The 27,361-nt window shown below is 33.8% G+C and overlaps 3 protein-coding genes and 2 long non-coding RNA genes across 6 annotated transcripts; 3 read left to right on the top strand and 2 right to left on the bottom strand.

Moving 5' to 3' along the window:
* Nucleotides 1–241: 241 nt before the first annotated feature.
* LOC145048526 (pre-mRNA-processing factor 39-1-like) lies at nucleotides 242–5,482 on the top strand. Its single transcript, XM_078997045.1, has 14 exons — nucleotides 242–400; nucleotides 1,302–1,683; nucleotides 1,778–1,890; nucleotides 1,977–2,206; nucleotides 2,287–2,454; nucleotides 2,546–2,906; nucleotides 3,390–3,533; nucleotides 3,623–3,775; nucleotides 3,864–3,980; nucleotides 4,048–4,128; nucleotides 4,215–4,364; nucleotides 4,442–4,702; nucleotides 4,781–4,909; nucleotides 5,055–5,482. Exons 2-14 carry the CDS (start codon nucleotides 1,332–1,334, stop codon nucleotides 5,181–5,183), a joined length of 2,388 nt encoding a protein of 795 aa, XP_078853171.1. The 5' UTR covers nucleotides 242–400; nucleotides 1,302–1,331; the 3' UTR covers nucleotides 5,184–5,482.
* A 6,995-nt stretch (nucleotides 5,483–12,477) lies between these two features.
* On the top strand, nucleotides 12,478–15,430 carry LOC145048525 (Nuclear transport factor 2 (NTF2) family protein with RNA binding (RRM-RBD-RNP motifs) domain-containing protein). Of its 2 annotated transcripts, none has more exons than XM_078997044.1 (9): nucleotides 12,478–12,757; nucleotides 12,876–13,010; nucleotides 13,334–13,640; nucleotides 13,735–14,069; nucleotides 14,174–14,345; nucleotides 14,431–14,552; nucleotides 14,640–14,705; nucleotides 14,806–14,887; nucleotides 15,090–15,430. In XM_078997044.1, the coding sequence occupies exons 1-9, from the start codon at nucleotides 12,719–12,721 to the stop codon at nucleotides 15,188–15,190; spliced, it is 1,359 nt and encodes a 452-aa protein (XP_078853170.1). In that variant the 5' UTR covers nucleotides 12,478–12,718; the 3' UTR covers nucleotides 15,191–15,430. The 2 variants fall into 2 exon arrangements, with proteins under 2 accessions (XP_078853170.1, XP_078853169.1); XM_078997043.1 differs by having other exon boundaries at nucleotides 15,081–15,430.
* Nucleotides 15,431–16,000: 570 nt separating this feature from the next.
* On the bottom strand, nucleotides 16,001–19,601 carry LOC145048524 (Leucine-rich repeat transmembrane protein kinase family protein). Its single transcript, XM_078997042.1, has 2 exons — nucleotides 16,694–19,601; nucleotides 16,001–16,612 (listed from the first exon to the last, which is right to left on the bottom strand). Exons 1-2 carry the CDS (start codon nucleotides 19,323–19,325, stop codon nucleotides 16,179–16,181), a joined length of 3,066 nt encoding a protein of 1,021 aa, XP_078853168.1. The 5' UTR covers nucleotides 19,326–19,601; the 3' UTR covers nucleotides 16,001–16,178.
* Nucleotides 19,602–24,391: 4,790 nt separating this feature from the next.
* LOC145048522 (uncharacterized) lies at nucleotides 24,392–25,054 on the bottom strand. The gene is made up of 2 exons (XR_013682893.1): nucleotides 24,932–25,054; nucleotides 24,392–24,663 (listed from the first exon to the last, which is right to left on the bottom strand). It is a non-coding gene; the product is annotated as an uncharacterized LOC145048522 (long non-coding RNA).
* On the top strand, nucleotides 24,590–25,850 carry LOC145048523 (uncharacterized). Its single transcript, XR_013682894.1, has 2 exons — nucleotides 24,590–24,726; nucleotides 25,006–25,850. It is a non-coding gene; the product is annotated as an uncharacterized LOC145048523 (long non-coding RNA).
* Nucleotides 25,851–27,361: the final 1,511 nt, after the last annotated feature.

Here is a 27,361-nt window from a genome sequence, read left to right as displayed (position 1 = left end):
TGAAAAACCATGGACGTGTAATGTGAAGAGTCCGAAATTCCCTAAACGTACGATGTCAATTCAAAATGAGTATCAGGAAATTCCAAACCACACATAACTAGACGAAATGCACCATTCCAAATAAAATGAGTACCTTTCAAATTAGGATACAAAAAGGTTATTTTTGTTAATTAGCTAGTTTATAAGGGTTAGTTTGTTAATATCCATTAACTTTGCATTGTCAGTTCAAAAAAGGGGCATGCGGAAACAGAGAAACGGTATATGTTTTCGTATGGTTAGGGCATAAATTCACACACGCACTCGACAGCCGCTCATCGTCAGTTCCGTCTCCTTCTCTCTGCTTACGGACCTGCGTGCCTCTCTTGTTCGTCACCGTAGTCTGCTCGTACTACTGCGCCAAGTAATCTTCAAACTCTTCGCTTTTATGCTGAAAATTAGGGTTTTCGATCGAAGTATAACTCTATTTTTCTAGATGTTTTTGTTTCCATTATAACTGAATTTTATTCGTCGAGGATTATTCTTGTTAGTTTGGTATTGTAGTCGTTTACTTGACGCGAGTAGGAGCTTTCTAGACACATGAAACAGACGTAACCCTAGCAGTTTGTTCGTGCTGTCACAAATTTTCATTTCAGAGTTTGCAATGTATGATTCGGCGTATTAATGTCAAGATCTTTTCTAGCCGGAAAAATTAAAATTCACTTCATGGTACATGTGCACTTTGAATATGTGTGGGTCCGAAGGGCTTTATATGTCCGAAAAAGTGATATAGGATAACGAAAGGAAAATAAGTTATATAGCTTCTGCATGTTAATTGCCACAGAAACGACTACCTTTAGGGTTTCCATTAAGGCTGATTGTTACAGAGATATGGAAATTTTAATGAGAAAGCTTAACTGAAGAACTTATAAAACGACTAGAGTATAGAGCTTCCATGGCTGATGGATGGATTATCTCTAAGTATGTAGTAGGTACTCCACACTCAAACAAACACTGATATAGTTTCGTAGGCTTTCAACATTGTATTCTTATTTAACATACTGAGTCTACTCTTGCAAAAGTTGTGGCAACCTTTTATTCTTCAAGCAACTGTATCACAAATATAGCTAGCTGGAAATATTATTATGGTTAGGTTATCTACTTCCTCATTAGACCTGCATTTGTATTGCCTGGTTAAAATATATAATTTTTAGCACTTTTTGTGTTTATTTGGACTGATTAGATGTTACACAGCTGAGAAATTGGAACTGCTATCACTTCTGTATGGTTACCTTGGTTGTTCACGGTTTTTATCTTCTATACAGGTTTAAGATACAATCAATCACCTATTTACAATGGGAGATAGTGAAACAGTTGTTGCTCAATCATCAGCTATCCAGGAGCATCCATCAACTACAGTTAATGGAGATACCATGGATGTAGACACTGCCATTCCTCATGAGGATGATCGAAGTTCTGCTGGAAGATCAAAGGTTACAGATGTCAATTTCAGCAATGAGGCTCCATCTTCAACTACACAAGATGTTAGTGAGAATGTAGACTCATCTCATGTTACTGCTTACCATTCTTCCGTGAATGGAAATGACACCAGTGATGCAAAAACTTTGGGTATAAGTGAAAATGGTGTTGGTTCATACGATGAGCATAATTCTGCATCTGCAAATCAACCACATGATGGTGCTTCTGGTATGCACTTGGCATACCTGTTCATTCACTAAATCCAACTTTCATATTGATTCTGAGATTGTACTTCAATTTTTTGACTCCTTTTTTTTGGCAGTCATTGCTGCATTGTCTCCTGAAGAAGAACGCTTGTGGAGCATAGTAAATACCAATTCATTGGACTTCACTGCCTGGACTGCTCTTATAGAAGAGACTGAAAAAACAGCTGAGGTAGGCATTAGGCAAGGGTTTTTGTTGTAAGTAAGTATGAAGTTTGTTATAAACAACAGCTTTAATTGTATTTCATCTATTGACAGGATAACATTTTGAAGATTCGAAAAGTTTACGATACCTTTTTAGCCGAATTTCCCTTGTGTTATGGTTATTGGAAGAAGTATGCTGATCACGAGGCACGCCTGGGATTTTTGGACAAAGTTGTTGAGGTTTATGAACGAGCAGTTCATGGGGTAACATATTCTGTAGATATGTGGTTGCACTATTGTGTTTTTGCCATTCACACTTATGGAGATCCCGACACAGTACGGAGGTAATATATATATATATATATATATTTTTAATCAACTATCATAATTAAGAATAATAATTTGGTTTACCTTCTTGTTTCAGGCTGTTTGAACGGGGACTAGCTTATGTTGGAACTGATTACCTGTCTTTTCCTTTATGGGATAAATACATTGAATACGAGTATCAACAGCAGCAGTGGTCCAATCTTGCAATGATATACACACGGATATTGGAGCATCCTAATCAGCAATTGGACCGCTATTATAACAGGTGATATACACTTGTTCAGTAGAGGAGCTTCTAGCTTCTGTTAGGTCTAACATAAACTAAACATGATCATATTCTTTTCTACAATTTTCAGCTTGAGGGAATTAATAGCAAGTCGCCCTTTATCTGAACTGAAAACCCCTGAGGAAGTTGCAGCTGCAACAAATTCTAAAGAGGAAGCAACGATTGAAGAAAGTGAAGGGGAAGTTCATCCAGATACAGTGGAGAAAGAGAAAGCTTGTAAACCTGTAAGTGAAGAAGCTGAAGAGGTGGAGTCTTATATCGCTGTTAGAGAAGAGCTGTACAAGAAGGCTAAAGAATTGGATTCTAAGATTATTGATTTTGAGACTGGTATCAGAAGACCCTACTTTCATGTCCGACCACTTAACGTGACAGAGCTCGAAAACTGGCATAATTATCTTGATTTTATGGAAGGAGGAGATGACTTCAATAAGGTATAAATAAGTGTTCAGTTATCAGATGTTTGAATTTATGTTTTTGGTTTGTGCGTTTAGTTGCCCCTGTTATACATTGACTTACAGTTAAGTAATATCTCTCTGGCTAAACTCGTTGGATGAAGCATCTTTTTAAACTCTACGGATATTGAAAGCATGGATGGGTCTCCTCCCATTTGGTTGCTAATGCTATAAGGCTAAGTACTTTCTTTCAAATCCTAAATTTTGTGAGTCGAGATTCTGGGTTGTTCATCATGGAATAAACTATAAAACCATTTGTTAAAAGTTGCAATGTTATGTATGCAGGTGTGTTGTTACTTAAATCATTCATGGGTCCCTCGTTTCATTTTTGAGGGGCCTCCCTGTTCTGTTCTGCCATCGGAGTATCTATCTCTTTTGTGTTTCTCCTATTTTTGCAATCATATATAATAAAAAAAACACATTTTTTGGATACATACATAATCATGGATTTTTTTGCATCAGGTTTTCAAGTTATATGAAAGATGTCTTATCGCGTGTGCAAATTATCCTGAGTTTTGGATACGATACGTTTTGTGTATGGAAGCCAGTGGGAGTATGGATCTTGCTGAAAATGCACTTGCTCGTGCCACACAGGTGTTTGTAAAGGTACACGTTTTATTCTTAGTAAATTTAATCATCTTTATGATGATCTTGATCTTTTTAACATTTTTTTTTTGTTTTGATAATGTTTACAGAGGCAACCAGAGATTCACCTATTTGCTGCCCGATTTAGAGAGCATGGTGGGGATATTGCGGGTGCTCGTGCATCTTATAACCTTGTGCATACTGAACTTTCTCCTGGTCTTCTAGAAGCAATTATCAAGCATGCCAACATGGAACATCGTCTGGTAACCCAATTAATGCTTGTTTAAAAACATCATAACATTGATCTGAGTTTTCATGTCTTAATTGGCTTTTCCTTTTTAATATAACTAGGGGAATCCGGAAGAAGCTTGTTCTTTGTATGAGCAGACAATTGCAATTGAGAAAGGAAAAGAACATTCACAGACCCTGCCACTTTTGCTCGCACAATATTCTCGATTTATGTACTTGGTATGGCTTCTTTACATTATTTGTGACTTAATAATCCTTTATTTATTGCTGACAATTTTGTTTATAGGTTTTGGGAAGGGTGGAAAAAGCAAGGGAGATTCTAGATGAAGCCCTTGAGAGCAATCAGATTTCGAAACCACTTTTAGAGGTCTTTATCAAAAAAATATATATATATATTTATATATTATTGATTGTATGTTTAGTTAGTTGTTTACATTAATGATGGAATTGCAGGCTTTGATTCACATGGAGTCGATTCAATCACTTCCAAAACAAATCAACCGCCTAGACTCACTGGTGGAGAAGTTCATAGCTCCAGGTCCCGATAATCCAAATCCTGCAAGTTATATCGAAAGAGAAGAGTTATCCAGCATTTTTTTGGAGGTAGAATGATTTAAAAAAAAAAAAAAAATGTGTTATGCAGATGGTGTGACAAGTTGCTGTTATTAATTCTTCTGCAGTTTCTAGATCTGTTTGGGGACACACAAACCATAAAAAAGGCGGATAATAGACACAGCAAGCTTTTTGTACATCATAAAAGTGCAACAGAGTCGAAGAAGCGACACATGGAGGGATATTTAGTGTCAGAAAGAGCAAAACTTGCAAAAACGGGTGGCGGCTCACCTGGCACACACAACCAGTGGCCTGCAGGTTATGGTGTCCAGCCTCAGGCTTGGCCACAAGCTCAAGGACAACAATGGCCTGCAACATATACTCAACAGGTATTTTTAATATTTCATTTTTAATGCATTTATAATTACTTCCATTTTCATCTATTGAGGATATGTTTTCTGATTTAGGCTGCTGCTTATGGCACATACACTGCCTATGGAAGCGGCTATGCCCAACCCCAACCACAACACCCAGCTCCTACATCTGTTCCACAAGCTGCTGCTTATGCTACTTATCCCGCTTCATACCCAGTCCAGGTATTCTTAGATGTTAAATTATCAATTTGCCCTTATTATCAGTGTTTTTAATTTTGCAACTTGCAAGTTTCTTTTTGATGTCTGTCGAAAATATAACTTATTGGCAAGAACTAACAAGAAGTTGTCACAAAATTTTCTATACCAGGCTGTCCCACAGCAAGTTTACACACAGCCTGGTGGTGCTGTGGCGGCAGCACCGGCACCAGCACCAGCACCGGCACAACAACCAACTGCTGCTGCACCTCAGTCGTACTATGGGACCCCCTACTATTGATATTGACCCAGCAAGACTGTACTTCTATCATAAAAGCAATGGGATTTTGGTCCATTGTTATCTTGTCTGTAAAATCAACCTAAGGCTAAGAGAATAGTATTTTCTTCCGTAGGTGGGCCTCAGAGTAATCCTTGCGTTTGAGTTTAAGGATGGTAGATTATTTAGCAGATAATCGCGTAGTAGGGTATAGTTGGTATGTTATTTGAATATGTAATGTCTTTTTTTTTTTTTTTTTTTTTTTTTATTGATAAACGTTTTCCGTGATCTATACCCAAATTTGCTTTTCAGCTTTCATTCTAGCACCTCGTAACAAAATGAGAGAAGTTAATAGATAGTAACCACAACAGACCTTTGGAATCCCATTAAAATCGGGTAGGGGAAAGTTGATGTTCACAATCATGTCTTTGATGCTGGAAATTTGACTCTTTATATAAATGACCTTTGATATTTGCAAAATGGGCGCCTATAAATCAGGCAAACAAACAATGGGAGATTTAGTTGAAGTGAGTGGAAAAGCATGTATGTTAATAAATCATAATATAAGTAAAGAAATTCAACAACTTGCAAAAGAGGAAAGTAAGTTATTATGAACAATATAACAATACGAGAAATAAAACAAAATTAGGTATAACAATAAAAGTCAGAACACAAAACACATATGCGATAGGTGACGTCTGCCATCACACCATCTCCTTTATGGATAATAGACATTAGATACTTCAAATCCTCTTTAGGGATAAGAGCTTCCTTCATATACTTACATTTATCTACACCTCATTTATCTCACAACTAAAATTGCCCCACAGACACTCCGCTTTAACAATGTTGATCCATAACCATTTTTCTTTTAAATTTGACTTCCACGTGTTTGATTGAGCATGCAACTCAATCTTAGACTCGGTCATCACTACATTCTTTTTAGCAAAATGCATACACCAAGACACTTCTCTGGATCTCACAAAACATTTCGTCTAAAATCAAGGCGAAATATACAGATTGAGAATCAAACCCTGATAGTGTTCAATTTCATCAGAAAATGACTATTTGTCTCTAAATAAGTTTCGAACACATGTCGTAGACCAACGATATATATATATATATATATATATATATATATATATATATATATATATATATATATTGTTGGTCTACGACATGTGTTCGAGACTTATTTATAGACAAATAGTTATTTTCTGATGAAATTGAACACTATCGGGGTTTGACTCTCAATCTGTATATTTCGCCTTGATCTTAGACGAAATGTCTTGTGAGATCCAGAGAAGTGCCTTGGTGTATGCATTTTGCTAAAAAGAACGTAGTGATGACCGAGTCTAAGATTGAGTTGCATGCTCAATCAAACACGTCTTAAACTATAACTCCAAGAGTGCAAAAATGCACATGTGTTAATATTGCTACCAATAAGGGCGTTGAGATTCTTACGAGTAACACGGGGTCATGGACACGAAGGTTGTCATGAGGAGGAGACAAGTGGTTATGATCTGAGCAAGGCAACAAGAAGACAACGACGTTTCCGATTTGGTGTTGGTCGATGGGCACATGAAGATGTGAGGAGTCGATGAGGCGAGGAAGAAAGAAATAGTAACTTTGATGTGTTTGTGGATTCATTAGAGTAAAATGTACGAAATGCAATAATGTAAGTTTATCTATATAAATATATAAATTTAGGGTAAAGCTCACTAGAAAGAAAATGTATTTTTATTATATTTACTTAATATATATATATATATATATATATATATATATATATATATATATATATATATATATATATATATATATTAAATATTTGATAGGGGAGTGGGGTGAAAATAGGTGTGGATATCGTAGAGGTAAAGGTGAGAGTGTAAAGTGTGGATGTAAGGGTGAAGGTTAGGGTAAGAATGAGGTTGAGAGTTAGGGTCTATAGACGATCATTTAGGATAAATAATCTTAACCAAAGTTATAGTATATGCGACAATTATTCCGTTCATATAAAGAACACTAAAATCCGACATCGTATGAAGAAGTTATGCTTCTTCAAAGTTTCACGATTAAACCGACACGACTCTCGTATCGTAATGTAAAATCCCAAGTTCAGGTACTTCTAAATTCATCCCTATAATTCTATTTCATGTCAAATTGGTCCCTAAGTCCAAGAATTATGCTTTGAAGCCTTAGTGACAATTTCGTAATTTGGGCAAGAGGAGTACTCCAAGCGTACATGTGTGTATGATGCGTGCCCTAGTACGCTGGGTGTACACTTATGTGCACGTGGTGTACTAATGTCAGGAGGAAACCCTAATGTCACAAACTTTCAAGATCTAGATTTTATGCACTAAAGTGAACAAAAGCTCATAACACCCAAAACTAGCTAGATCTAACAATTTCGTCATCAAGATTCAAACATTTTACCTCCAAAAGAATGATCAAGGTGAACAAGGTCTGGATCTACAGGCTCCAATGCAACCAACACTTCTCCGATGAGCTCGTTCTTCTCCAAGATGCACCAAGAACACTCCAAAGCACTTAAAAACACATTCGTTTTGTTCACAAGGCTCAAACTAGGGTTAGGGTTTCAAGGGAGGATATTGAAGGGTTGGAGGCTAAGAATGGAAAGGGTTTGCGGGAGTTAAGGAGCTTAAATAGGGTTTAAAACACGAAAATAGGGTTTTGGCAAGGATCACATACGCCCAACGTACTACTGGTACATCCCGCATACTCATGGATACCCTAGTATGCCCAACATACTTCCCCATACGCCAAACGTTCGTGGCTTAACCCAAAACCGTCCTAACTTCAAACGATCATAACTTCTTTGTTCCAATTCCGATTTCGACGATCTTTATATCCACATAAAGGTGTTGAGGAGCCCCACTATATCATCTAAATATATTGGACTAAAAACTTCTCGAAAAAAAATATCCATATTACATACAAGAAATGGGCCTATGACTTTTCACTTTTTACCCTTCGATCCAAAACACAATTAAATGGTTAAATATCTTAACTATCATTATCTCTTTCCACAAGGAATAAACTTTGCCTCTTTAAGGTCCAAAGCCTTACACAATCGACTTCCGGGTTACAACTCAGAAATGACAGAAAACAGAATGCTACAGGTGATTCCATGGTTACCAATTAATGGGGAGCTGTATCTATGGTTTTGGTTGTAATGAAAGTTGTGTGTAAATGTTTAATAGAGAAAGAAAATAATGATGTAGAAACTGAGGTTGTATAGTATGATATTTATAGGTAAAATGATCGGGGATTTTTTTTTTGAAAAATGGCAAACGTTCAAAATGGTCAAGAGTCCTGCTTGGGTGTTGCTTCTGGTCGTCGACACAACAGATCATCATGAAAACACCTGATCACAAATGGCCAAGATAATGTACACGGAAAACGCTAGTGGCCACGTAGACCACGAGCCGGTTAGTTCTCGGTATTCCGGGTGGCCTTACACATACTAACCAAAAAGCACGTCATAAGCTTTGTGGATAATACGGAAATGACATTTTTGGTTATGACATTAAGCTGTTGTTATTGACCAATAATTTGGAAAAAAAACTTTTGGACGATAGATCTTTTGTCGTTGATATTATAAAGATATGCTCAAAAAGTAGAAACTATTTCCTCGTTTTCATTAATTTAATACGAAGACATGACATAGCTTTGTCGTTTGTTCTCTAGGTATCTCCATCTCGAATGTACCCCACAACACTCGATTGAATATACTTTTCATTTTCTTAGATAACTTATCTTTGAAAAATACATATTTTTCTTTTATAAAAAACTTAATTGCTTGTAGGGGTGTGCGTTTGGATAGATCAGTTTGATCTGATACAATCAAATAAATCCAAATTGATTTCGGTTTTCAAAACATGGATCCGAATTGTCAAAACTAAATTCAAATCCGATCCGATCGGATCCAATTACAATTCGGTTTTCAAAAACGAAGCATTTTAAAACGACATATAATTATACCCAACTTTACACAAGAAACAAAAACAAATAATTTAGTTGTGATTTGAAATTTATAAACAACTAATAAGAAAATATATTATAGTTAAATATATTATAGATACAAAACTTTTGAGAGAAAATGCATATTAATGTTTTTTTTTTTTTTATCGAGTGAAACGTTTTTAACCTATTTGAAAAAATAATTATAGATATATATTATAAATACATAAATAATAAATGTTTGTTCGGTTTTTTTGGATTATTCGTTTTTCATTTTATAAACCAAAACCAATCCGAAATCCAAAATAATAATTCGGTTTTGTTGAAAAACCAATCCAAAAATCTGAATCAAATAGTCCAATCAAAATTATCCAATTGAATAATTGGGTTTTATCCGAATAGTGAACAACCCTAATTGTATGTAATTTTCACTCACAATGTTTTGGATGTCATATAATTTGAACCATGGATGTCATATAGTTCGAACCACTATATGGAGGCTGAAATTAAATGTATATCTTTCCAACAAGAGATATTTGATATATAATGTAAAAAAAAAACCTTAATATATACCAATCAATTTAAAAAAAATAGACATTTCGGATGTTCAAAATAAGTTAAAAAGACTTACTAATTTGTAGTGTTGTAAAAATTTCGATTAGGTCCTGATTAATTCCTAGGCGCTAGCCGACCGACTAGAAGACACCTAAGGACTGATCTTTGTCTATAAATTTATTGAAGCATAGCAAACGATAATATTTTAACGCTTTGAAAATGTTCCATCTAAATAGTAACTATTTGATGAATGATTAGTGTTTTATTGATCATATTAACCTATTTTGTTATGATATTAATGATATTGACGATATTTGTTATGATATTAATCATATTTAATTTTGAGAAATTACTAAACTAGCCAAAAACATTTTCATATACAAAGTGATATGGGCTACCTATGTAGAGTGTGTAGTGGATTGTTGGATTTGGAAAGTAATCATTCTACCATAAACATTTTCATATACAAAGTGAGAAATCTTTCTACATTCAATGATTTATAAATAATTTTACAAATATGTAACTTCTTTTAAATTGTTAAGTATTATTATTCTGAATTGAAAACAAGAATAACAAATGTGAAATGACAATATACAAAATAAAAATATACAATCAAACATTTACGATTTCAATGCTAAAAATATCACCATTTTCTCCACCTTCACCCTTAAACAATATCATTAATATTATTTTTTCATTTAAATGCATTTATATGTATTAGTAATAATATTAATAGTAACAAGTTCAAAAAATAGTTTTCTTATTTATGTTTTTAATAATAATAATAATAATAAGGGTTTTGTTTGTAGAAAAGTTATAATATTTTTGTTTACATAAAAGTCATAGTATTTTTTTTATAGAAAATTCACAATATTTTGGGTTAGTTTACTAAATAGTCATAAATTAATTTGATACCGGTTTGAACCGGTCAAAAAGGGTCAAACTGCAAAAAAAAATTCCGATTTTCAGGACTTTTTCGTTAAAAAAATATTGGAACTAAAGTGTAACTTTTCCGTAAATATTGGGATATTTATGAAGATTTCCCTATTTTGTTATGATATTAGTGGTATTAGAACATTTGTTATGATATTAATCATATTTAATTTTGAGTAATTACCAAACAAGCCAAAAACCTTAATGACTTATCCATTTTTAGCCAAAAAAATACCTACTTATCCCAAAATAGCCCACGAAATCTTTGACTATGATCAATGGTCATTTTAGAAGTTTAACTTTCGGACAATGAGCTACTTTTTTCGTGGTCCGTCTACTTTTTTAGGGCCCATCGGCCCATTATATATATATATATATATATATATATATATATATATATATATATATATATATATATATATATATATATATATATATATATATCAGATTACCACGTTTAACCTGTTTTTTTCTTGAAGGACTACTTTCTCTCAATGGAGGCTCCAAAGAACGAGGTATGTGTTGTTTTTGGCCGAAATTTTACACTATTATTTATCAGGAGTAATTTTTATACATACAAAAAAAATCGAAAAAAAATACAGCCGTATGCTTCATACGAAACCTACGGTTTACAAGTCTACAATGCACATATTTTGCACCATGTACTTGTACACCGTAGGTTTCTCCCCGAAACCGTATTTTTTTTACCTACGGTTAGGGAGACTGTAGGCCATCAAGAACATACTGTAGGTTTCTAAAACCTACGATTTTGATTTCCAAAAATGAAAAAAAATTATAATTAAATCGAAACCGTAGGTGAAACGACGAAAGAGTAGACAATCCTAATCGTTTATGATTTTGGTGGCTATATTGGGAAAATTGCTAATTTTTTAGCTAAAAACATATAAATAATCAATGTTTTTGGCTAATTTAGTAATATTCTTTTTAATTTTTACTGCTTAATCCTTCGATTAATCGTCACCCAACTAATTAATCCTTTAATCAGTTAGGTGAGGATTAATCGAAAGATTAAGTGGTAAAAATTAAAGAGAAAATTACTAAACTAACAAAAAACATTAATTATTTCGATTAATCTTTTAACATCCGTCCATTGACTAACTAACATCAAACGTTTTTTTTACAAATTTGTTAATTTGTAAAGAAAACTAAAGGATTACCACTAAAAAATGTGGTACATAGAGCTTTTAAAACAAAATAATTTGTGTACTCAACAAACATGTTGTTTTTATGTAGAGATAACATAGTAATAATCGGTGTATTGAAATAAATGAAAAAAAAAATACCGTGTACCGAACCGAACTAATGCTATTGGTACCTATACATGGTATGATTCCGGTTTTTGATACTAGCATCGATACCGATGATATCGAATCCTAAGTTTCGGGATTTTAGAGTACCGAGTACCGTTTTATACTGGTTCAGTATTGATATAAGTTTAGATCGGAAATTTCAGTAGTTTTGCTCGCCCCACGTAATAATAATTCAAAACTTATTTTTGATTCCATGTATATTACACAAAAAGATTTTCAATTTGAAAACTCTAAAAGTAAATAAGGTTTTATAAAAGAAACCCTTTTGAAACAAACGGAACACTTATGACGATTAATCTTTATCTTTTTGGACTAAAAGTTTTATTTTGTATATTTAATGGCCAAAGTTATAGCTAGTAAAAAGTTGAAGGACTTATTTACAATTTACCCATAAAAAACTAAAAAAGTAGGTCCTCCAACGAAATCACCACCACCATCATAATCTCAAATTAATCTCATCCGTCTATATTAATGACTCATTCTCCAATCCAACGTCCATGATTCAATTCCTAAATTACTACTTTTTCAACACAGATCTCATCTTCCCTTCCCTCTCTTAAACTCTGCAACTCTCACGGCCACCATCGCAATCTCCCTCCGTAGCTCCTCCGTATACTCATCAAAAACTTAATTTATACTCTGTGAGCCCTACTCACTCAATTATACCCTCTTCTATGTGTTCTCTGTGAAACCCTAGACAGTGTTACTTCTGGGTTTTAGGGGTTTAATAAAACTCGGCTGTTTCCTTGATTGAAAATGGCGAATTCGTACTCTTCTTCCGTTACTGCCTCTCAGGTATCTTTATTTTTTCTATCCGATTTAGGGATGTCGAAGTGATAATCTGTTTGTTAATGATTCTGTGTTTTGTTTAAAGGTTTTACATCGATGATAAATATTTATTGTTGATTTTTAGGTGGGTTCGTACTTTGTTCAACAATACTACCAAGTGCTTCAACAACAACCTGAGTTCGTTCATCAGTTTTATGCCGATTCCAGTACCATGGTTCGAGTTGATGGCGAATCCACTGAGACTGCCTCCGCTATATTCGTAAGTCTCTATGAGCTTATCATCCTTTGATTTAGAGATCGAATTCCATATATGTAATCTTCATAGTTTGTGTATCTTTGAATCGTTTTATGCCTTTTCTTGTGTAAGTTTGAATCGTTTTATTGATTATTCAGATAAATGTGAAGTTACCTACCTGTCACTCAAATGATTATATGAGTCTCTTTAAATCACAGCAATCACTCACATAAAACACATAACCTTAGTCCGATTTTTCTATGCTGGTTGCTGGTTGCAAACGGATATGAAATTAATCCCTTATTTACTTTTCCCTTAATTTGGAATCTTGTACTGTGTTCTTGCAGCAAATTCATTCGCTTATTCAGTCGTTACAATTTAGTGGAATTGAGATCAAAACAATAAATGCTCTTGAATCATGGAGCCAAGGCATAGTTGTGGTGGTTTCTGGTTCAGTAAGATCCAAGTTCTTTAATGGCTGGAGGAAGTTTGTGCAGACATTTTTCCTTGCTCCCCAAGAGAAAGGTTATTTTGTCATGAATGACATCTTTCACTTTGTAAGTGAAGAGGTTATACATCATCATCAACCACCTGTTTCCCTTGAGAGCAAAGTTGATTCTCAACCAATTAGTTCTACTCCTTCTGAGTTACTAGGTATTACTTCTCAATAAACAATTATTTATTTGATAATGAGAATTTAAACCCTTCTTAGCATTGTTGAAGTGATGTTAGAATTGTAAAATTGCAGTTGCTGACGACACATTAGAGGTAGAAGCAAGGGAAAATCTTAATTCACTACAGTTAGAAAGAAATGATGAAGATGATTACTACAACTCCCAAGAAAATCAGCATCTGCAGCAAGAAGATTATGACAGTGAAGAAGATGAAGAAGAAGAAGCAGCAGCAGTTGAAGAACCCGTGTCTCACGTTCATCATCAGAACACCGTGGAGTATGTGCAAGAACCTTATCATCACAACAACACAGTGGAGATTCAAGAGCCTGTGGTAGAATATGTTCAAGAACCGGTTTCTGCTGTGGAAGAGCCTATTGTAGAGCCTGTGAAGTTCACATACGCTTCTATAGTATGTATTATTTTGCTATTTGAGCCCATAAATTGGTGTCAGATTTATGTCTCCTATGCATAGTTAATGTTGCTAATATATTGTTATTGTTTGAATTTGAAAAGTTACGATCTAAAGGGAAGTCTTCACCTCAGCCACCTGTTAGTAGGAATGTCACAACGGCTCCAGCTCCGGAATGGAATCAGACTCCGGAACCTGTTGCTCAGCTGCCATCTGCTTCTTCTGTTACTGAGTCTACTACTCAGGTCTCGCAGGAAGCTTATGCTAGTGAAGAAGGTGAATAAAATTCCAAAACAAGTTTTATGTGGTGTATTTATAAAATCATTTTATGAGATTGATAGTTTTTGTTTGTGTTTTTCAGGTGACTCAAAGTCTGTTTATGTGAGGAACTTGCCAACTACAGTTACCAGCCTTGAAATTTTTCAAGAGTTCAAGATTTTTGGCAAAATCAAGCAGGATGGTGTATTCTTGAAGAATCGCAAGGTTATTTTCCTCTCTCTTTCTCTAGTCTCTACTTTGTTCTAGTTTGGATTGTTTCATACATAACATTTAAATTGCATTTGCATACAGGATGTAGGAGTTTGCTTTGCGTTTGTTGAGTTTGAGGACTTTGAGGGTGTTCAAAAGGCAATCGAGGTTTGTGCTCAATTACCTTTTCTTCTTTCTTCTTAATATCTTTTTTTTTTTTTTTTGATCATATTCATGTTGTTATATTTACATTTTTTTGTTTTTTTAGGCATCGCCAATACAAGTAGCTGGAAGGCAAGTCTACATTGAGGAGAGGAGAGCGAATAGCAGTGCTACTTCTCGTGGGGGAAGTATGTCTTTTGTTTTAAAATGCAATAATTTTGATTGATTTTGTTTATGATCATTTATCTTATTGCATCATTTATATTTTGAAAAATCTATAGTTGGATAGATTTTCAAAGTAGAATGTTGTTATAGAAAGAAATGAAAGTAAAAAATAAACGGAAGTCTTAAACATATTTCATGGGTGATTTGTTTGAGCAGGAGGAGGAGGAGGAAGAGGAGGCGGAAGAGGGCGGGGTGATGCTGCATCATCAAGAGGAGGAGGAGGAGGGCGTTATGGTGGTGGTGGCAGGGGCAATGGCTTTCGTTAAAAGATCATTACATCCCACACAATGATGGTTTGACCAGCTTCTTTTTTACAATGATGGTTTGAGTTGTGATTGATTTTTGTGTTGCTAATCTTGTTTTACATCTTTTGTCTTTATCCTAGAGAGTCATCGATGTCGCGCAAGTGATATCTATCTCTTGAGTGTATTCTAGCTTCCATGTTTCAATTTATGAGAGATGCATTTGTTTTTTTTATACAAACACAAACCTATTATTATTGGTAACATAGACGGCTTGTATGACCACTTTAGCCACACTACAAGCACCTGTTGCAAGCATGATGCATTATCCTACTAACATGATCATCGAGATATCTATGCCATCTCACCACCTCTTGAGTGTCTAAACTATAACAAGATGAACTCACCCATGTCAACCATATGAAATCATTATGCCTCGTATACATACACTTAAAACTTAAACCTCATGCTTCAAAACTCTAATATAGCTTGGGGATTTTCAATTCTCCTTGTCTAGTCATAGGTTCTTTTTATCACCATTAGTGCACATGCAATTACCTCTGCTCTGCACCAACTATGGAAGGTCATCGAAAAAGACTTGAGGATATCTTAAACCATAACATCAATTATTACTCCTTTCTACTTTGTTAAAAGACTTCCCTTCAAATTCTTAGCTAATGGTTTTCAAAACTATTTGAATGAGGTTTTATAAATAATATTTCAAAATAGCCTTAGAAACCTTGTTCATCTGTCTTATATAATAAACTCACAGTTAAGATAGTTACAATCGCATATTTTCTTATTTGGTATGTTTTCTATTAAAGTCGGAACTCATTTAACGATAAGAATAAGTGATATGTTTACATTATTTTCAATAAGAATCAACAACATGCTTCTACACATAATTAACAGACTCAATAAACTTACAAAATGTGAATAATAATCTCTACACAAAATTAACATAACTCTTGTTAACCGTCCACGTGATTCGAACCCGTCACGGAACATCTTCTTACAAAAGGCCGTTTACAGGCGACGGGCTAAACACCGGTCTATCTTTATCTTTATCACTATTTGCAGAACTCAATCCGCCATTAATGTTATTAGTATTACTGCTACTTTTTCTCCGAGGTCTGGCCTCCTCGAGCATGCTTATAACGTCTCGCATGGAGGGTCGATCCTTCGGAAGCTTTGCGGTGCATATTAGGGCTATTCGGAGGACTAAAACCATCTCTTCTTCTACGTGTTTGCAGTTTCCTACGTTCAGATCGACTACTTCTGTTAACGATTTGTTTTCTCGTATTTTTCTTCTAACCCATTCAACGATGTCGACTGAATCTCCGAATTCGGCTTCTATCGGCCGTTTTCCGGTGACCAATTCCATCAGAACCACCCCGTAACTGTATATGTCGCTTTTCTCGTCGACCTTTAATGTGTAGCCGTATTCTGTAATCACCATCGTTACTCGTTAGGAAGAACAATTAATTAATGGAAGCAGTAAGTATGAATCTTGATGTGGAAACTTACCGGGAGCGATGTAACCATAAGATCCGGCGACCATTGTTACTGTTTCGTTCTTCTTTACCATCATCCTTGCCAACCCGAAATCAGCAATCCGGGCGTCCAAATTTCCGTCGAGTAAAATGTTATTCGGCTTTACATCACGGTGTATCACCGGCGGATGACAGTCGTGGTGGAGATAAGCCAGCCCCTGAGCAACTCCGACGGCAATGTTATACCGCGAAACCCAATCCACCAACAGCCTTGCTTGTCCATGTAGCGCTTCGCCGAGACTCCCGTTTGTCATGTACTCATAAACAATCATCGCGTTTTTGTCGTTATGGAGAAACCCTAACAATCTGACGATATTTCGGTGCCGGAGTTTTCCCAGGACGTTCACTTCTCCGACGAAATCACCAGCGCTGCTTCCCAACTCGATGTCGTTCTTCGTGCTCCAAAGCTTTTTGACCGCTACGACTGTGTTCGTTCGTTGAATGTCTGCTTTGTAGACCACTCCGGTGGCTCCCATTCCGATCACGTTCGCTTCCTTTATGCAATTCAGGATGTCATTGCTGTTGAAATTGAGTTTCTGAAACGCCATAAGCCGCCATGGCCATTCTCCTTTTCCCATCTCGGATCTGTCCTCGAAACAGCTTCCATTCGTGTACCATTTACCGTACAGAGCTTTTCCGGCGAATGCGGCCAAAAAAACAGCTAACACCACCGACATTCCGATCACCCAACCGGCGATCACGTGCTTCGTGTGCAAGCCTTTGTGTTTTGAAGCTTTAGCCATAGCTCCGGTGCATGGTGGCAGCACGTTACCACATAGATCACTGTTTCCAACGAGATCACTGGGGTTTATTGTCCTGAGCATTCCGTTCATCGGAACTCGGCCTTGAAGTCTGTTGTAAGATACATTAAGCGATTCTAATGCCGGAGAATTCCCGAAGTTTTCTGGGATGCCACCTGTCAACGAATTGTTGGACAGATCAAGAACGGCGAGTGTGCCCATCATAGAAATTGGAACCGGGATTTCTCCGGTGAGTTGGTTATTCCGGAGATTCAAGGACACCAACTTCTGGCAGGAAGCAATACTCGCCGGAATAGTTCCAGTGAACTGGTTGGAAGAAAGATCAAGAATCGAAAGTGAAGGGCAATCCTGGAATTGATTTGGGATTTTCCCAATGAAACTGTTTTCAGAGACCAGAAAGTTTTGAAGATTGGGAATGGAGAGAATCGAGGACGGAAGTGTTGATTGAAGTTGATTTCGTGAAAGATCGATGAAAGAAAGGGAAATTGACAATGAAATGTCGTTTGGAATTTGACCTGTTAGATTGTTGTCTGCCAATTCCAGTCTTTGAAGCTTCTCAAGACTACCAAATCCAACCGGAATTACCCCGGAAAGGAAATTGTTTTGCATACGAACACGAACCAATGAGTTACAAGTCGAAAAACCGACCGGAATCGGACCCGAAAAGGCGTTGTTGAATAGAATTAGTTTCGTGAGATTACCTTGATGACATAAGTTTTCCGGAATCCATCCCGTGAATGAATTCGATGATACATCAACCCATTCCAGAGGGGAATTCAAGCCGAGGTCATCCGGTAGAGAACCGGAAAAGGAATTGTTCCATAACTCGAGGACTCCCAATTGAGTTAGGCTACTGATTCCTGGCGGAATCGAACCTGTGAGTCTATTCGACATCACATTGAAGAGCTGTAAGCTCTTCAATGCTGATATCTCAGCCGGGATCTCTCCGGATAACATGTTATCAGAGAGATCCAACTGAGTAAGGGAAGTCAACTTCCCGATCTCAGAAGGAATCTTTCCCGTGAGTCTGTTTTTATATAAGAACATCGCTTCTAGCCCCTTCAGATTCCCCAATTCCGGGGGAATCAGACCTTCGAGATTCCCGTATGCTAAATCAAGATACTTCAAGTTCGTCAAGTTCCCGAATTCGGACGGAATTCCGCCCACAAACTCATTGTACCCAATAACGATACTCTCCAGAGAAGAAAGCTCTCCCATTACCTTTGGAATTGATCCAGTTAGATTATTCCCGGAGAGCCCGAGAAACTTTAACTTTCTCAGATTCTTGAACGACACCGGAATCGAACCAACGAAGAAATTCCCTCTCAAATCCAACGTCTCCAGCCTGGTATTGTTCCCAAGATCTGGGATATCGCCTGAGAAATTGTTGCTGGAAGCGTTGAGTAATGTCAATCCGATCGCCATTCCTAAGCCTTTTGGGAAGGAATCAATGAAGTAATTCTGACTCACATCAACAGTTTCTAGCAGTGTAAGATTCGAAAGTGATCTGGGTAATGCAGACGAGAACCCATTGCAGCATAAATTGATGGAAGTGAGACTCCGGAGAAGTTGAATGTCATCAGAGACGAGTCCACTGAGATTCCGACGTGAAAGATCAAGCTTTTCAATTCTTCCGATGGGATTACACTCAATTCCAGTCCAATTACAATGGACATTGGGTTCTTCAGAGATCTTCCAATCTTTTAGCTGATCGAGAGGATCAATAAGGTGTGATTTGATTGTTAACAGAATCGAAGCTTGATCGTTCTCCTCTACCACCTTTGAAAACACCGATGAACAGCAGAACAAGAAGAAGAACAATAACCAAAAATGGGGTTTCGACATGGTGGTGGTGGCTCTGTTTCTTGAAGAATTGGGTTAAATTTCGATCATTTTGGATCTGGATAGAGAAGGTGAGTGGAAGTGAAGTGGTGATAAAATTATATGTAAGCAGTAGCAGTTAAGCAGATAACATGGGGAAGATTAATAATTCTCTGTTTTTAATTTAAAAAAGCAGGGGGTTGAGATCTTGAAGAAGGTAATGGGACACTCTGTGAAATTTGGACGTATTGAATAAACATCCGACACTAACATGGGGAAGAATGTGTTTTCTTCCTAATTCCATATGTCAACTTACTACTTACTAGTTACCCATATAATATTATATATATATAGATAAAATATATAATTGTGATGTTAATTATCAGATGCTTTTTAAATTTACTTTTTAGGTTCTCATCATAATTAGAGGTATGATAACTCGTAAATGTGGTGAAAAGTTTGTAGTAGTGTAGTATTTTCAACATTAGGGTATACTTTGATTACTTTCCTCAAACGTAACATAAAAGCATTCGCGATTAATAAAATATCACTCTAAAAAGTTTACACTAGATCAATTTTATTTGCTTTTCTAAAATATTGTCAGGAAAATATACATATATATAAACCTATCATGAAAATATAAGTTTATGGTCGATGAACAATCTTTTACTAAAATCTTCAAGACGGATCAATTTGCTTGTATTTTGTTTTCAGACGTAGTTAAATAGATAAATTAAAAAGAAAAGCTTGGTAGTAGAATTTTTTTTTTTGAAAATATTTGCATTGAAGAAGCCAAACATTGCCGGTACCACTATTGGCACCCACATAAAACCGCCCTCGGCCTAAGATGAACAATTTAAATAACCAATCAAATCATATAATATTTTATACATATAAATATAAATATTAGTCTAATAAAATTAACCTAAAATACCCATCATTCATAATTGATTAATTTCTATAAAAATGGAGTGTTGTGGGGTGGAATTACAGTTGCTTATGAGTGAAGGCAATGCTACAACAAAATCTATGCTTTTAAAAGCAAGTTCCAAAAGCTGTATGCTGAATACATATAAGATAAATGAAAAAAAACATTCTCAATAGTTTCCTTATATTTAAATCCCAATTATATGACAAAGATAATGATTTATGAGTCAAAAACACTCAATGTCCAACCCCATATATTGGGTCTACATATATATAAGTGTAAAATCAAATATAGCAAGAAAAACAAAATATTTATGTATATGTCGATTTGAATATAATTTTAATTACATTTGACTTTGGAAATTTAGTTTAGTTATAACCTTTTTATTTTTAACCTTTGTGTTATTATAATGATGTTGAATTATTTATTTAATAGGTTTATTAACTTATTTCATTTCACATCAATAATAACTATTTTAAAAATGATGTTGAATTATTTATTTAATAGGTTTATTAACTTATTTCATTTCACATCAATAATAACTATTTTAAATTCTTATTAGAAATATCTATTTTAAATTCACCACACTAATAAACAAAATATTACAAACATTAAAAAATAATGTGTAATCTTATTACGTTTTGATAATGAATAACCTAATCCAAACATTTTTACTAAAACTTCTTTTTAACATATGATAAACCAATAAATATTAAAACCAATTTGTTATAAATACTAAATAGGCAATCCCAGTCTCCCTCAAACAAATGTATAACCTCAAGGCCTTCCCTGTAAATTATATAAAATTGACATTTATATTGGACGCACATACAACATATTATACCAAAAGACCTATCTTTTTTTTTTCTTCGTTTAAATGTTTTTAAACCATGTTTTTATCAAAAAAACTGAATATATAGATATTCACAATTTTTCGTCATCTTTCCATAAAGATCTATGTTGTCATGTTAATATATAAAACACAAACTTTTTTTTTGAAAAAAAAACACACTTCACTTTGTTGTTTTTTTTTCAATAATTAATTTTATTTTTATCCATAAAAACAAACTACACCAAGAATCTCAATTTTTTGTCCTCTATTAACAAAAATAAACATCAATTCATTTTTTTTTTCGATCAGTTCAGATTTACACTGTGAATTGAACTGTAAATATTTCAATTTTAACATTCACAATGTAAATCTGACTTACTATTTCAACTCCTTGAACACACAAATTAATTTAATGAAATTTATATATAAATAGAAATATATTTCAATATAATTTTATAATATTTTAATGTTTTGATTACCAGTAAATTAGTTTTGTAAAATCAACAAATTGATTTATACTTTAATTTTCAGACATAATGTGAATCTAACTTACTATTATTCATATTGTGAATCTGAATAGATTCGCAATGTGAATCTGAGCAGATTCACAATGCGAATATGAATTGAATTTTTTTTCCATCAATATGAATTTATGTTTAAAGAGTACCAAAAAATATAATTTTTAATATATTTATTATTTTTTTTTGATAAAAAATAGACCTTAACTTTTCAAAAACAAAAAATAAAGTGAAATTTAAAAAAAAAAAAATCATTTTTTGTATATTAATATTGATCTTCATGGGAAAAAGATGAAAAATTATGAGCAATAATATATTTGTTTTTTTTTCCATAAAAAACACGTCCTAAAAAACTTAAACGGAAAAAAATAAATAAAAATAAAACAACTTTTTTTATAATCTGGTGCATGTGCATCTATTCTAAAAGTTTACAATCCTTTATTTTCCCGTTGATCGTTTTAAATTCCGACATTATGAATTGGTATCTTAACTATTAATGGTTCTCTATTGAACTTTTATATATATATATATATATATATATATATATATATATATATATATATATACATACATATATATATATATACATACATATATATATATATATACATACATATATATATATATATATATATACATACATATATATATATATAATGGTTATTTGGAAAACAAAAAAACCCTAAAAATCATAAAAATACATAAAAAAATACTTAGAGATTACAAAACTTTTTTTTGAAAATTTTATTGAAAAAATCGCAGCTTTTTATACAAAATCGGTGAAAAAAATTTGGATTTTTTTTTTACAAAAAAAAAAAAATTGATTTTTTAGCGAGTTTTAAAAAAAACCTGCGCTTTTTTATAAAAAAATTCTTCTTATTATTATTATTATTATTTTTTTGTGATTTCTAAGTATTTTTTTTTTATGTATTTTTAGGTTTTTTTTTCCATAGAACCTAAACCATATATATATATATATATATATATATATATATATATATATATATATATATATATATATATATATATATAGAGAGAGAGAGAGAGAGAGAGAGAGAGAGAGAGAATATTGGAAATGGAAAACATGAGAAGTGAATATTAAGAGACTGATGGACATATGATCAACTATTGATGGTTGCAAATGCATAATGTCACATGCTAACATGTGCTTAGTTTTTAAATCTTAAAAAAGAGAGCGAGTGGTGCGTCACTTTGTGGCATCAAAAGGCCATTCACATGTGAGAAAGCCATCTTTCACCACTTTCCATCATCCTGTTATTAGATCCTATTATTAGAGAGAGAACGATGTAATTAGTTTAACACACACACACATATATATATATATATATATATATATATATATATATATATATATATATATATATATATATATATATATATATATATATATATATATATATATATATATATATATATATATATATATAAAGAGAGAGAGAGATTAATATAAAAAACAATTATTGTATGGATTTAAGAAAAAATTATTAGCAAGTGATCAAGATTAAATTTGATGGCTAACAATTAGATTTTTAAAATGCAATGTCAATGTCTTAATAGGAATAAAACTAAATCCACGTCTTAATAGTAGTTTAGATTATCAAAGTACAACATATTAATCAAAATAGAATTGAAAGTTCAATGTCTTACTAGTAAAGATTTGAAAAGAAAATTCTTTTTGAAATCGGAATCAAACAAGTTTACATTTTTAAAGTCTTAAAAGTATAATGCTATAAGCCTATATCTGGCTTGGTTAGATGTTATAAGTTGTTATAAAATTGGGGTATGGAAAGACTTGGAAATCCTGAGAATCGTGTTAAACACTTTCAGATTAAAGTGTTTGGGTGGTACTTCCAACCTTTAATCGGATAAGACTCAGAAGAGTTTCTAGAATAGAGAATATGAAGTTATGATTTCGTGATTGTTTTTGTACCAGGAAAATAATGACCAAAGAATAATTATGTATATTATTTGTCTGAAAACTATCAAGGTAGTTTTCTTTGTCCAAAAACTACTCCAACTGTCAAAACGATTTATAACAGTCACAAACTATCACTAAAACCGGGTTCACAAACTATCACTGCTGCCCTTTGGACCCCGCTCCCAGGGGCGCTGCCCCCAGACCCCCGTTCGTTTAGGGGTTTCGCCTCTAAATGACAGTCTACTTTGAATCTTGAATAAACTCAAACAAATGTGCACTCCGCACATTCCTTACTTGTTTAATATTCATCAAGATTTATTTTTGGTCAACAAGTCAATCCATTACACTTAAATACACATTGATGATGCAAAATCACCAACATAAGTTAAACGTCCCAGAAATAATTTAAAGAGTAAATTACTGAAATCGTCCCTATGGTTTGATCAAAATTGCACGTTTGGTCCCTAACTTTTTTTTGCACTTGGATCGTGCTTATGGTTTGATTTTGTTGTGTTTTTCGTCCCTATGATTTGGTCAAAATTGCACGTTTGGTCCCTAACTTTATGTATGTAAGGGACAAAAAACGCAACAAAATCAAACCATAGGGACGATCCGAGTGCAAAAAAAAAGTTAGGGGCCAAACGTTTAATTTTGACCAAACTATAGGGACGATTTCAGTAATTTACACTAATTTAAAAGTATAATTCTATAAATAGTAACAAAAAATAAAAAATATATATACTAAAAATATAATAGACAAAATTGCAAAAATGTCTCTGTGGTATGCATTTTTTTGGGGTTTTAATCCAAACCACGACTTTTTTGGATTGGTGGTCTTTTTGAGGTAGTTTCTTTGCGTTTTTGGTCCTTCGGTAAACTGAAATGACTGTAATACCCTTCTGATTTTTTTTAATGTTTTTTTCTATTTAATTTAAATAGAAAAAAAAATAAATAATTAAAGTGGACCCATCTCTCTCTCTCTCTCAAAAAAAAAAAAAAAAAAAAAAAAAAAAAAAAAAAAAAAACACACACAAAGACACAATTAAACATCTCTTTCTCTACCCGTATTCATCATCATCATCATTATCGTTTACGCACTATGAATCAAATGGCGAGTTTATCCTTTCTCCATCTTCTATTGCAACCTGAAAATCGATGATTCACCCATGTGTCATTCACGCTTCATCAATCTCAGTGAACAAATCAAGGTAAAATAAAACCCTAAACCCTTAAATCCGATCTAAGAATTAATGATTCTAATCAAATTTACAATTGATGCTTAACTAATTATGGGGCATTGTTTATCGAAAGTTAGGTGGTTCCTAATGGAAATTATAAGAGTGTGATACATAGAGTTATCACTTAAATAGATAGATCACGAATGTCGATTGCATCTGTTTGTGAAAATCATACCCAAAGTTTTTGTTGTGGCAATTTGTTAAAATCTCTGACAATTTGGATGGGGTTTTATGGCTGGCGCTTTTCAGGTAAGAGAGCAGAGATAGTGACTGGTACTCTCTACTCCAATATTGTTCCCCTTCATAATAGAGATCGAGCTACAGACTATCTCAACCCACATACGAAGAAGATGATGATGATGATGATGTTGTTGTTCCAAATCTAAAACGTGGGTTGGCAAGCTCAAACAAGAAGAACAACCGAAGAAAGAGGATGATAGATCTCGTGGTTGTTCGAGATGGAGAAGGATGATTACTGCTTTTTCGTCTTCGCTTTTCAGATCGACCATAGACGTCATTGTCGTCAGTGGTTTTCAGATCTGGAGGTCGTAGGCTTTATTTCCTGCATTTTCTTATTCTCCTTACAAACATAATGTATCTAATTTCTCTCAAGATCTCTGCTGCTCATCCCATATGTCTGTGATCGACACCACATTAAATGTGTGTGCGTTGCTACTTCTCAATCGAACAAACCTACATACAAGAGGGTTTTTTATGCATCATTGATTAAAGCACACATACCTGTTGTTGTTCAAAGTCCATCTACAAGTGAAAGGAAATGGGGTGGAGTTGAATAAAGAGGCGGGCAATAACTCATTGGGTTACTACCTTCGAGATAAGTTGAATACAGAGAGATGCAACCTTCAACTTGCACCAAGTTTCAAGTGAATCTACGAAAACTATGTTTGGGAGAAGACAATTAACTAAAACTTTAGATTTTAGTTATGGATTTGAAAGGAATGGAACGTTAACTGGTCGAGAGAGAGAGAGGTCCGCCCTCTCTTTATTTATTAATTATTAAAACATATAAATGTATATTAAATTAAAAAATGAAAGAAAAATAAAAAATAAATACATGAGGGGCATTACAGTCATTTATTTCAGTTTACCGAGGGACCAAAAACGCAACAAAACTACCTCAAAATGACTACCAATCCAAAAAAGTTGTGGTTTGGACTAAAACCCTGCATACCACATGAACCATTTTTGCAATTTTATCAATATAATATGTTAATAGAAAAACAAAAGAATTATCAAAGTTATTTGGTAACCAAATGTAAACAAGTTTAGGTTTCAAAGAGTAGTTCGTAATAAAAATATAAGATTATAAGTGAAAATAAAATGTTATAATCTGTTAGATTTTCAATAAAACAATCTCCTAAATCAAAAATATATAATACATAGTAATATTGATAACGTCTATTTTATGCATATATTTATGATGTTTTTTATTATTTTATACTATGTTTTATGTTATTTCGACTTAAAAAATACTTAATATGATTTGAAATATTAAATTATAGTTAAAATGGGAGCTGGAATGCAAAAGGATAAGACATGAGCTAAAAAGACGCAAAAATGGTGTTATTGGACAACTTGATCCCTCGTCAGTGTTTTGACAATATCTCATGACTCATAACTCTTATTGACGAGATTCAAAATGTTCTGAAAACTAGACACAATTTCGGACGACTTTTGTGTTTTGAGAAAATGGTGATTCCCAACGAACACACCGAGTTTATCACAAACTCGTCGAGTTGAATAGAAGCTTCGTGATTCTTGATTCCGACTTGGGGAATACGAGATTTTAATAAAGAACTCACCGAGTTGGTGTCCAAAGCCGTCGAGTTGATTCTGAAAACTATAAATAGAACTGAAAATTAGCCCTAATGAGAGATCTAACAACCTAGATTGATTCCTACGATTATAAACCCCCAAGAAGCCGTTTTGAGGGACTAGAAGGCGGTCGGAAGGCCGTTAAGTTGACAGGAGCGAAGATCTGAAGGATTGGAGAACAGATTCATGTCAGTCATCATGTGGTTCATTGTTCTGAGCAAGATTAATGTTTAAACATGATTCTGTATGCAATTACTTTTTGATTTGGGTGTTAAAACCTTTTGCTTTATGTTTATGATTAGATGAACCCTTGATTTTGTGGATTAATTGCTCTTTGGATTGTTTTATTCATGTTTAATTTATCTTGTTAAGCTTGTTAAAAGATCCTTATGTGTTAATGACAATTATTTTCTGTTAATTACAAAGTATATTGAGTTGTATGAACATTTTCTTAACTGCTTGGCTCTTATGATTTTGATGACCATCAAGATTGTAAGCCTAATGTTGTGAACATAACCTAAGGTTAATTAGAAAATAAGTAAATCAATGTGTGATGACCAACCACATATGAGTTAATTGAATCAACCAATTTGATTAACTTTTATTAAAAGTCTTGCTTGATACGAACCGAACACTAGGAAACCTGTTAGTTTAATCAACCGATCACTGCTTGAATTGATTTGTTGGCTAAAGGATTAGTAACAGTGAACATGAACCTAATCATTTTAGAAATCGGTGAATATGAATAAATAAATCTGTGTGTGCAATT

Source organism: Lactuca saligna, chromosome 5 (genome assembly GCF_052625555.1).
Source record: "Lactuca saligna cultivar CGN05327 chromosome 5, ASM5262555v1, whole genome shotgun sequence".
NCBI classification, from domain to species: domain Eukaryota; kingdom Viridiplantae; phylum Streptophyta; class Magnoliopsida; order Asterales; family Asteraceae; genus Lactuca; species Lactuca saligna.
This window is presented reverse-complemented; position numbering and strand designations above follow the sequence as displayed.